This window comes from Misgurnus anguillicaudatus, chromosome 16 (genome assembly GCF_027580225.2).
Source record: "Misgurnus anguillicaudatus chromosome 16, ASM2758022v2, whole genome shotgun sequence".
NCBI classification, from domain to species: Eukaryota; Metazoa; Chordata; class Actinopteri; order Cypriniformes; family Cobitidae; genus Misgurnus; species Misgurnus anguillicaudatus.
Window position 1 is genome coordinate 25437779 of NC_073352.2, and position 12674 is coordinate 25450452.

At 37.4% G+C, this 12674-nt stretch overlaps 1 protein-coding gene across 6 annotated transcripts in view; it reads left to right on the top strand.

The window, feature by feature from the left end:
* Nucleotides 1–12674, top strand: part of atp8a1 (ATPase phospholipid transporting 8A1) — a 149813-nt gene that overhangs the window by 67418 nt on the left and 69721 nt on the right. For all 6 annotated transcript variants that reach the window (XM_073854377.1, XM_073854378.1, XM_073854380.1 and 3 more), the window contains 7 exons: nucleotides 244–349; nucleotides 989–1071; nucleotides 3736–3785; nucleotides 3974–4043; nucleotides 4612–4696; nucleotides 5162–5301; nucleotides 9256–9394. In XM_073854377.1, coding sequence (XP_073710478.1) covers nucleotides 244–349; nucleotides 989–1071; nucleotides 3736–3785; nucleotides 3974–4043; nucleotides 4612–4696; nucleotides 5162–5301; nucleotides 9256–9394 — 673 coding nt within the window. The remainder of the gene's footprint in view (nucleotides 1–243; nucleotides 350–988; nucleotides 1072–3735; nucleotides 3786–3973; nucleotides 4044–4611; nucleotides 4697–5161; nucleotides 5302–9255; nucleotides 9395–12674) is intronic.

Here is a 12674-nt window from a genome sequence, read left to right on the forward strand (position 1 = left end):
CCTTTAATACTATATGGTCTTATTTTTGTGGTTGCGTATTGCCCCAAGTGTCTGTGATGTTCTGCTCTGTATATATCGCTCAGTTTCCTTTATCACTGTACCGTATATCCATCTGTCTTGAATCGGTGCCCATGTGTGAACACCTTTGTGAGTTTTTCAAAGGTGCAAATACAGTTTTAACACATTTTTTGTGGTGTTCGTTCTTTTTTTCATATTTTCTCTTGCTTTTTCATTTCTCTGCAGCCTACCGCTTCTGTCATCATGGAGTTTATGACCATGATGGCTATCTGTCACACAGCCGTCCCTGAACGCAGCGATGATAAGATCGCCTACCAGGCTGCATCACCAGGTCAGACAGACTGCTTTCATCTTATCTAAACCACAAATATATCACTTAAATTCACTTGATAAACTAATAAACCTGGTAAATGGTAAGCTAGTCAGAGCCCGTAAACTAATTTTAGAATTTCTCACATCTCAAATGGCCTTATAGTGAAAGAGATGAAAGGGTGACAGGAAGTGAGAAGGCTGTGAAAAGGGCAGTTTCTGCTATCTGCTGTAAATTTCCTGTTTCTGTGTCTCGTGGTTCTGATTTGGTTTTCAGATCTTTTGCAGACATCAATGCTGAAAGCAGAATTGCGGATCTGGTACATTTTATCATGTTGTTGCCTTACAACAAAGAAAATTTGTTTAAGGATAACATCAGAGAAACGTATAAGCTAATTAATGCTGGTTCACTCTTTGACAACTAGTGGTTATGCATAATTTATCTTTTAAGCATTTATCAGAACTTATTCCTGGCTTTGGGGCTTGCCAAGATGAGTTATGCGACTCATTTTAATCTTTAGTCAGAGCCACAAAGGCGCACCAGATACTGTGTTGATATAAATGGAAAGCTAGGCTAGTGTAATGACCTCTACATGGGTTTATTTAATCCAGTGCAACCTAACCACCATCTGCTCTGACCGCATGCTTTGTTGTTCCTCAGATGAAGGTGCTCTGGTGCGGGCGGCACAGAACCTGGGCTTCGTGTTTTCAGGGAGAACTCCAGACTCTGTTATTGTTGAGTCGGTGAGTAGAGACATCACGGGAATAGATGATGAGTTGCATTGGGAACATGACTCATCCTCTGTCATGCTGCATAATTCACTCACACTTTACACTCTGGAGGACTATTACGGGCAATTTGTACTATACAGTCCCACTTCAACAGATCCATTATTTCCTTATTATAATATATGATACAGAGGAAGCCATCACAGAACTGTGTAACTGCATTACGTACCCAGAGTCAATAAATACCAAACATTCTTCCTGTCAAATTACACTTTTAATGATTTGTACTTCCTGTTTCCATTCTTCCTTACATATTGGTCACTTCAGATCACCGTTTTCACCAAGGGTGCCACGCATGTCCTGAAAAGTAAAGCCAAAACATTTTGATCGCCCCCTGGTGGCTGGCTGCAGAATAGGTCACAACACCTGCCCCTCTATGTTAAAGGGACACTCCACTTTTTTTTTTGAAAATGCTCATTTTCCAGCTTCCCTAGAGTTAAACATATGATTTTTATTGTTTTGGAATCGATTCAGCTGATCTCCGGGTCTGGCGGTACCACTTTTAGCATAGCTTAGCATAATCCATTGAATCGGATTAGACCATTAGCATCGTGCAAAAAACAACTTTTAATATTTTCCTATTTAAAACTTGACTCTTCTGTAGTTACATTGTGTACTAAGACCAACAGAAAATTAAAAAAGTTGTGATTTTCTAGCCAGATATGTCTAGGAACTATACTCTCATTCTGGTATAATAATCAAGGACTTTGCCGCCGTAACATGGCTGCAGGAGGCGCAATGATATTACGCAGCAGCTGAAAATAGTCCCCTTGGTAACTTTCAATAGCAGAGGACTGTTTTTGGGTACTGCGTAACATAATTACGCCTTCGGCAGCCATGTTACAGCAGCAAAGTCCTTGATTATTATGCCAGAATGAGAGTATAGTTCCTAGCCACATGAGATTGCAACTTTTAATTTTCTGTCTCTCTTAGTACATGTAACTACAAAAGAGTAAAGTTTTAAATAGGAAAAATATTGAAACTCTTTGGTTATTTTTTTAGCGCGATGCTAATGGTCTAATCAGATTCAATGCATTATGCTAAGCTATGCTAAAATTGGTACCGCCAGACCCGGAGATCAGCTGAATGGATTCCAAAACAGCCACTTGCAATTGCAACTTTTAATTTTCATTCTGTCTTAGTACACGATGTAACTACAGAACAGTCAAGTTTTAAATAGGAAAAATATCTAAACTCTTTGGATATTTTTTTGGCACGATGCTAATGGTCTAATCAGATTCAATGCATTATGCTAAGCTATGCTAAAAGTGGTAGCCCCAGACCCGGAGATCAGCTGAATGGATTCCAAAGCAGTAAAAATCAAATGTTTAACTCTAGGGGAGCTAGAAAATTAGCATATTTTCAATCTTTGACGAATAAGACGTGAGCCAAACTTAAAAATCCAATTAATAATCTATATGGATGGTTTCTGTGATTTCTGGTCATTTGTGTTTTTAAGTGTTCGTTTTTCTAATCATTTAGATCTTAGTTGGTTATAAGATGCTATTAAACGGGGTGTAATGAGTTGATTTGTGCATTTGTGATTGAGTCAAACGGGAAAATTGGCGGAGCCTTGATAGCGCAGCTCCAACTTATGATCACTACTGTGCATACTCTGGCTCCAAATGACATTATTGGCCATTTTTGAGATATTATGGCTTTGTTTTTTTTTGTAATTGAAGTCTATTGAGTCGTGTCTTCCATGTTTTTTACTGTCTATGGTTTCCACAAACTGTACCCTATCTCACGCTAAATATACAGTCTGTCACAGTACAACCAAAATATAATTTCTTTTACAGTGTCTTTAAAATAGTCACGTATTGAAACAGCGGTGCAGGAAACATTCTGTACTATAACCTCATAGCATGATTTCTATTGAATCCCTCTTAAATAAATCAATGCTTTCTGTTCTGCATTTTGTAAAGAAATGCTTTTAAAAGAGACATACTAGCATTTTTCAGGCTGTTTTGCAGTTTTGGATGTTTTTTTTCTCATCGCATGTCTCAAAGGAGCAACAGTAAACAAGAAGTAATGCAGCTGCAGACACTTTTTTTCAAGTGTCTCAGGCTCACTCTTTTTCTTAGTTGCAAAGATACAAGTGAGAAATTTTGCAGCACTAGAAGCGAGAAGTCACACTTTTTTAGCTGTAATTGGTTAATCTGGTGTCAGCAGGAGGGAGGCGGGTGAATCTTGCTTTCCCCAGACTATAACACACTCTAATTTTGGCCTTTTACTGCAATATGGCTCAATATAATTATGCTCACTTGCTTCCATAAATTGATTCAGAAAAGCTTTTTAAAGGTTGTGTGTAATTTTTGAATTTGCAAAAATAAACTATTGCAAAAATTCTAAACTAACAGGTTGCTTGAATTGTCACTGTTGTTAGATGGCATGACTGTACTGAACCCCAAAAGTAACTTTTTCCATGAATGGCCATTTAAAACTAGCCAATGTTTTTGAATGTATATTAAACAACTTAACTTAAGTTTTACTACTGTAGTAAAAAAATCCCTCAGTTTAATTTAATCATGTGTTTTACAGACATGATGTATTGCCAAAGGATTGCACCAGAATAAATATTAATATCTCTCGCTCTCTCTCTCTTTCTCTGTCTTACAGTTAGGATGGGAGGAAAAATATGAATTGCTGCATGTTTTGGAATTCACAAGGTAAATTGTTACAGCACAAGCAGAATTTTCACCTGTTTTCATTTCCATTCACTTTATATTTTTTTTCTCAGCTCTGCCCATTCATGTTGGACAATATTAATAGTGTTTCCCTTACAATGATGCTCAACAATGATAGAAACATTAATGGATGATGCTTTTTTGTCCACCTATCCCCTTCTTCCTAACAGTGCCAGGAAGAGGATGTCAGTCATCATGCGTACGCCATCAGGAAAGATCCGTCTTTATTGCAAAGGAGCTGTGAGTATCTGTCTGTCGCTATGGCAACAGAGAGCCACCCGACGTTCACATTCAAAGCTCCATCTCTTGAGTGAGCCCATCAGACAACAAAACACACAGGGTTCGATATGAACTCATTGCCACACCTGCCGATAGCGGCTGAGTTGAGATGTTTTTATTCGATTTAAATCATGAAATCATTGCTAATGAAGGTGACGCTCAATTGGAAAGTACGTTGTTATTGATTCACCAGACGATTTTTAATTCTCTGATTTGGCAGTGTTACTTTTGGACACTGGCTCTGCGCTCCTTTCACGTCAGATTTTAATAAGGATGATACTTGGAAGGTCAAGTGTGTATGTGTGTGAAACATTACTGTTTATATCCTAGTGGATTTCCTGTGTGCTCAAATGTACAATGATGGGAGAGAGGTTCCCTCCCACATAAAACAAATTACATCCCCAGCTGTTCTGTAATGCATCAAAACCAGATTGAAATGTTATTACATATAAATGCATATAAATCTATCCTCACTGTTGATGAATTTACATTATGGAGTAGAAGAATAACATCCTTTCTTGTGTCCCAGGACACCGCGATCTATGAACGATTAGCTGACAGTTCCAGATACAAGGACATCACCCTTAAACACCTGGAACAGTTTGCCACAGAAGGTGGGATTCATACGTACATAAAAAAACAGGCAAAGTTTATGCTGTCTATGCATCATTTATCCATAATCAAATGTTAGTCTGCACCCACAGGCAAATCAAATCAGGTGTAGGTTTAGATTAAAGGTTGCCAGATCTTCAGATAGCAGGACTGTTTAATTCAATCAATGAGAGCTGAATATCAGGGCAGACTGGTATGAACCACGTATGCTTGAATGAACCCTATGGCGCAGTATGAATGTGTGGCAGTTCAGCTACTGAAGCTCATGAATATACTGCCCCCTGGTGAAACTTTGGAAGTAAAACAATATAAATGGAAAAATTTTGTCTCAATAATTTATGATCCAGAAATAAGAGTTTCCTTTTAAGGGATTATATGAGGATTTTTGAGAAGGGGAAGATACTGTAAATTTATAAATGTAAGTTATCATATGTTAAAGACATCAATTTCTGTGTTTGTTACTGCAGGTTTGCGCACACTGTGTTTTGCTGTGGTGGACATATCTGAATCCTCTTACCAGCAGTGGCTGGAAATTTACCATCGTGCTTCAACATCTCTTCAAAACAGGGCGCTCAAGATGGAGGAGAGCTATGAACTTATTGAAAAGGTTAGACTGGTTAAAGTCTGTGCATGAGAAAAGTAACTATACTGACAGAGCGTCCTCCTCCTTTGCATTATGCCTCTTAGTGAAATGGGTAGTAGCAACCCAGCAAGCATTTTTGGCTAAAACGAGGCAAAATTTTGGCTGCCAGTGAACATCTTAAAGGATTAATCCATTTTCTTTAAAAAAATCCAGAGAATTTACTCATCACCATGTCAATCAAAATGTTAATGTCTTTCTTTGTTCAGTCGAGAAGAAATTATGTTTTTTGAGGAAAACATTCCAGGATTTTTCTCATTTTAATGGACTTTAATGGAGCCCAACACTTAACAGTTTTAATGCAGTTTAAAATTGCAGTTTCAAATGACTCTAAACGATCTTATCTATCAAAACGATTGACATAAAAATAAAAAATATGCACTTTTAAACCCCAACTTCTCATCTTCCTCCGGTCCTGTGACGTGTCAGCACGACCTCACGTAATACGTCGTCACGGATGACGTAGCGAAACTCCGCCCCAGTGTATACAAGTGAGGAGAAAGAGGACCGTCCCGGCGTTGTTGTATGTCGAATGATACTACTTAATGTCTTTGTGTCATTTTTTTGTTTAAAATGGTCCGTAAATGTGCGTTTCATATATGTTACACGTGACCTTTCGACATCATTACCCAATCACATGAGGTCGCGCTGGCTCGTCACACAGCTGGAGGAAGAAGAGAAGTTGTGGTTTAAAAGTGCATATTTTTTATTTTCCTTGCCAAAAATGACAATTGTTTCGCTAGATAAGACCCTTATGCCTCGTTTGGGATCATTTAGAGTCCTTTGAAACTGCAATTTTAAATTGCATTAAAACTATTAAGTGTTGGGGTCCATTAAAGTCCATTAAAATAAGAAAATTCTTGGAATGTTTTCCTCAAAAAACATGATTTCTTCTCTACTAAACAAAGAAAGACCTCAACATTTTGGATGACATGGTGGTGAGTAAATTATCTAGATTTTTTTTAAGAAAATGGACTAATCCTTTAATAGACGTCTAACCCTAGGCCAAGAATAGAGGAAGCGTATACTTTTAGAACATGTAAAAGAAATGAAAGCAAACACCATGAACACCTGTTGACTTTTGCTTACATGATGGAATATCATACATCTCCAAGTTATTTTGGAAAAAAAGCATGTATCTAAATTCAATGTTATTTAGGGTAAAAGTGGTTTACTCAGAGCTGGACTATATTGGGTCTATAGTAGTCTCGGTACATACTGGGAAAGTATGTATTTTACTAAGTTCAGTGGTCTTCAAACTTTATAATCCATGGATTCCTTAAAGGATAGAGAGAAGGCACATGGACATCCTTGTACATATTAAATTAAACTGCTCATCTTAATCCTGGCCTATAATTCCTGTACCATGCAAATAGGCTTACTTTATAATATTTTCATTTTGAAGATTAAAATAATCATTCTTAGTTTGTCAAGTCATACTGTTAACATACAACATGTCCCAACATTAAAATGTATTAAGTTAAATCAAAGTGTTCTTAATTTAAAATAGTTAAAATATTTATGATCTGCTTATTGCTTTTTTGTTTTCCTAATTAAAAAAATTATTTTAAACAATCATGGACCCCCTTTTTGAAGATCCTTGCTTTGACTCAAACTCACCCTCATTAGGAGTCCTGTAAGTTACTGTGTGTAACCTTCAAGTAAGGTGTGAAAATACAGTAAAGTCAACATCTGCGTCACCAGGGAAATTTCAAGACACTATGCAGGTTATACAGCAGTCCTGTCTTCTCCTGTAGGTCGTTTAGTTTGGCGGGTCCCAGAACGGTTCTGTAGACATGCAGATTTCCGCTTTGATCAATGAAGGCTCGGTTACCTATGTCCCCGTGGCACCCAAAATGTATAAACGATTAGATGCAAGTCATAAAGACAGCACAGTGGTGGACCCCAGAAAGCTGGGTTCTCAAAGTGCTGGTCAAACATGGCCGACCACCATCGTTAATCACCGGCTGAGGAAATGCTGCCAGCTTTTGAGAGAAAATGGATCTAATCAATCATTTCACATAAAAGACTCTGGTTTGACAGGTGCACTTGCACCTCTTTACCAGCAGGTGGAAGATGTGGCACTTTAGATTCACAAGCTGTTAGTTATAAAGAGGAAACATAGATGTAATAGGATTTTATGTATTTTGAATACATCTGTGCTTGCTTACAATTAGAGCACAAAATCAGATCTAAAGTATTGAGTAGTAAAATTGTCAAGCTGTTTTATTGTTTCTAATATTAATTATTAAGTAAAAAGTTAAGTTTGTAACTGTTTCTTTTTAAGGCAACAGAAGACGTTAATAAGTTTGTAATATTCTTTGGAATTATTGGGTTGGGTTATCTTTATCTCTTTTGTTTGTATCTCTATTGTGTTTCTGTACTTCAGTTGCTAGAGCTTTGCAGTAAAAGCACAACGGTTGTGTGATTTATTCACAAAAAACTCACATAGTATTGAAAATGTATACCTTTAGTGCACTTTAAGCACCTGCAAAATGTATAAATGTGAATGTAAACCTCTATCAACAAAATTATGCATTTAAAATGTGTTCAGTAGTCAACATTATACATTTAAACATTCAAATCTGAACAATAATATAATGATTGTGCATAACCATTTTGACGACACACTGAGTGGTTGTCTTGATTTAAGGAACTGTTGATGATGAATTGATATTTAATTTGATAAATATTTAAAGGATTAGTCAATTTTCTTAAAAAAAATCCAGATAATTTACTTACCACCATGTCATCCAAAAGGTTGATGTCTTTCTTTGTTCAGTCGAGAAGAAATTTTGTTTTTTGAGGAAAACATTACAGGATTTTTCTCATTTTAATGGACTTTAATGGACCCCAACACGTAACAGTTTTAATGCATTTTAAATTTGCAGATTCAAAGGACTCTAAATGATCCAAAACGAGGTATAAGGGTCTTATCTGCACTTTTAAACCACAACTTCTCGTCTTCCTCCGGTCGTGTGATGCGCCAGCGCGACCTCACGTAATACGTCATCACATCCCAGTGTGGAGAAAGAGGACCGTTCCGACGTTGTTGTATGTGGAATGATAGTAATTAATGTCTTTGTGTCAGTTTATTGTTTAAAATGGTCCGCAAATGTGCGTTTCATATATGTAACACATGACCTTTACACGTCATTACGCAATTGCGTGAGGTCGCGCTGGCATGTCACACAGCCAGAGGAAGACGGGAAGTTGTGGTTTAAAAGTGCATATTTTTTATTTATCTTGCCAAAAATGACAATCGTTTCGATAGACAAGACCCTTATGTCTCGTTTGGGATTGTTTAGAGTACTTTGAAGTTGCGTTGAAACTGCAATTTTAAACTGCATTAAAACTGTTAATTGTTGGGGTCCATTAAAGTCCATTAAAATGAGAAAAATCCTGGAATGTTTTCCTCAAAAAACATCATTTCTTCTCGACTGAACAAAGAAAGACATCAACATTTTGGATGACATGGTGGTGAGTAAATGAGCTGGATTTAAGAAAATTTACTAATCCTTTAACATTTAACATAACATTTAAACTGTCTGTACCAAAATTAGGTATCAGTCCATAACAAGTTAGTGGATTATTATTTGATCAGCAATCAAAAAGTGTGACTTATTTGTGTGGTGTTAATGTCTTCACTTTGCCTGTTGGGGTTCAGATCTGTGCTCTTTCTTATAATAAACCAAAGTTGTGTGGCAGTGGATCTATAAAACCTACCATAGATGTTTATTTTGCAGCGATTTACTGAAATGGTTTAATTTTATGCATTATATGAAGGTATTTAATTAAGACACATAAAAAACCCGTTTTGGTAGTATTTTCTGAACTTTTCTACACTTTACTGTTATTAAAATTATTTCACAGCTCACTAAAACATTTTGGCACCTAAATATGTTTTCTTTCTCTGCACAGAACCTGCAGCTGTTAGGAGCCACAGCCATTGAAGACAAACTGCAGGATAAAGTCCCAGAAACCATTGAGACCCTCATGAAAGCTGACATTAAGATCTGGATCCTCACCGGGGACAAGCAGGAGACAGCCATTAATATAGGTGAGTGTAGATCAGAGAAGACATTTTTATTTATAATAGAGACCAAATTTTGTTTCTCATTTACACTATCAGAAAAATGGTCAAAAGTGGTCCCAAGTTGTCACTGGAGCAGTACCATTTGATTGGTCCTAATACAGTATATACCATTAAGGAACAAATACCGTATGTATACATTTGGTACCAATACAGTATGTACCTGGCTATGAGTTACAAATATGCAATATTTGGTACCAGTATGTACCTCTGAGATACTAATATGAACTCTTTAAAATGCAAAGATGTACTTTTTGAAAGGCTATTTTCTAACAGTCTACCTTAAATATGTTGCTTTTGCCTTGCTTTTAAGGGGTGTTTGTAAGGCACTTTTCTTTGTAAAGTTGCTTTCAAACACAAGGTATTGTAAAAAGCAATAACTAAAGAATTAAACTCAATTGGATTTAATTGTAATTAAAGGAAGGAAAAAGCAGGATGGACTGGAGCGAGTCTCCATAACATTTTAGTAAAGAATGTTAGTAAAAGCTTGATCAAACAAACACACCCCTTCCTGACTGGCTATCGCAGAGGTATGAGGTGTTTGGTTTCTTTCCTCATCCTAAAACTGACGCAACGCACATGTCCTCTCTCAGCTCTGATCTCTCCCTGCAACCTCCACCGACTTTCAGAACAGGCGAGGGTCTCCCTCCCATTCACCTCTGATGTGTCGTCTCCCATTAGCAGGACAGCTGCACGATTTCGAACGCGGCTTTCAAACAGGCCTCGCGTTAAAAGCTAAAAGTCAGAAAAACAGATTCTAACAGAGCTTAGTCTGTGGCCACCTACCAGCACTGATCCTGAATCAGCCCTTTGTGCCCCATCGTCCACCTGTGGTGGGGCTTAAAAACGTATACGCTCAGAAAGTTTACTGTACTATACTTTGCTTTTCAGAGGTGCCCGGTAAAATATCAATGTTTACTTGGTATTTTACGTTTTACTCTTTATGTGTGGAAATAGGTAGGATGACTGAAATGAAAGGCTCCCAGCTAACTTCGCTCAAAATCCTTTGCCAAGGTCTGAGGTGACCACATGGCAGAAAGTGGTGAAGTGTTATGTACTTAGTAGGAGTTAAGGAAATATAAATCCTGTCGTAATTCACTCACCCTCATTTTGTTTTCAGCACGTGACATTTTTGTAGAAGAAAAATGTCTTTAAAAATCTGTATGCTTTTTTCTTTTAAGGGTTTATCAGTCATGGTCATTTTATAATCAAATTCACCCACAGTTGACAAACTACTAAAAAATGTTGGTTTGAGTCAAATCACAACCAAACGGGTCGAGTTCATCCCTTTTTAACCCAGCATTTTTTTGTGTGTGCATATAGGTTTTGTACAACATAATGGCGAACAAATAAAAAACTTTTTTGAAAATGAAATATGTAACGAATAATTGACAATGGGCCGTTGAATCATTCAAAAATACTGCACACCCAAGGTAGTAATTACACCGCGGGTGTGCATTATTTCCAATTATACCACGGGCCTGTTAAATGCCATATTCTTTAAAACGCACAACTAACCTGCCAAATGTCTTAAAATAACCACCAGAGCAATGTTTGTGGTAACCGTGGTATAAGTGGAATAATAGACCCCTTCACTGTTCACGTCACAGGCGGTTCCCACTGCGCATGTCGGGGTCAGAAAAGTCATTACAGCAGATTGAGTTGCGTATTATTCGGTATCGTCAAAAATGCACAAGGTCTTCCGTTAAGTTTTCGCGATTCATGCAGAATCTCAAAAACAAAAAAATACAACATCTGCGGCTGCAAGCAATTAACGTGCAGACTGGAGCAATGCAAATATCAAAGAGGCTTGTGTTTGTAGTGCTCACTTCATTTGAGGTAAGTCATCATTTTTCAGCCCTGTTAGATTAAATTATAAAGCCTGGATGGTATGAACAGTTTAACCCCATGCTGCGCGCGCACCCGATAGTCATTCAATGTTTACAAACCTTGAAGGGGTCTATTGACTCCTGTCCCGCGGTGTCACTCCGCTTCATGACCCATTACCACCTTGGATGTGCATTATTTTCGAATAATTTTAATGGCCGGTCGTCAATTATTCCTTAAATAATTTAAAGGACCGGAGTCAATAGGCTTTATGCCCAGCTGCACTACTTCCTGAACTTCAGCCAGCTCCTTGTTTCCTGTCTGCCATTATTGGAGAAACTGGATTAATCAGTTTGTCCAATAATGGCAGACAGGAAACAAGGAGCTGGCTGAAGTTCAGGAAGTAGTGCAGCTGGGCATAAAGCCTATTATTTTGCTTATACCACGGTTACCACAGACATTGCTGAGACATTGCTCTGGTGTTATTTTAAAGGGGCCATGGCATGAAAATCTGACTTTTTCCATGTTTAAGTGCTATGATTGGGTCCCCAGTGCTTCTATCAACCTAGAAAATGTGAAAAAGGTCAGCCAAGTAACTTAGTTTTGATAAACCATTCTCTACCAGCACATGAAAAAATAGGTTGTTGAAATTTGGCGCTCCTTATGATGTCATAAGGAGCTCTTATTATAATAATACCACCCCTTAATCTGCACTATCCAACCACAGCACTGCCATTTAGTGCAGAGAAAAGCACAATTGAGTTTTAAATGCAACAAACCACCATCATTGTGATCAGTGTTTGCACTTAATCCGCTCATTTGCATTTTAAAGGACACACCCAAAACGGCACATTTTTGCACATACCTACAAAGTGGCAATTTTAACATGCTATAATAAATTATTTATATGGTATTTTAAGCTAAAACGTCACATATGTGCTCTGGGGACATCAAAGATTTATTTGACTTCTTAAAAAAGTCTTGTGCCGTGGCCCCTTTAAGACATTTGTGCGTTTTTTATTTTGTTTTTATTTTGTTTTTTTAAAAATAATACATTCATCAGCTTCATGGTATAAAGCCTTAAATAATATAAAGATGTAAACAAATGAACTAAACATAACTTTAGCACTAGTTATTTTCTAATGACTTTAAAATTAAAATTAAATGCAAACACCGCAGCAAATTTTAAAGTGTACGTGTTCTCCATATCTCGCACATTTGTGTGAAAAGCTATCAGTAAAGTCAAGCTTGGTTAAATCTCTGGTTAGCGGGCACTTAGAGCTGTTTGGCTGTTTCTCGCTCCGTCTACATAAAATGGCTTCAGTTCTCTCCACACTAGCCCTCTGACCGCCTTATTATTAATATATGAGACCATAAAGCAAAGAGCTGGACTGAGGACAGGCCCCTGCTGCTTCTGTGG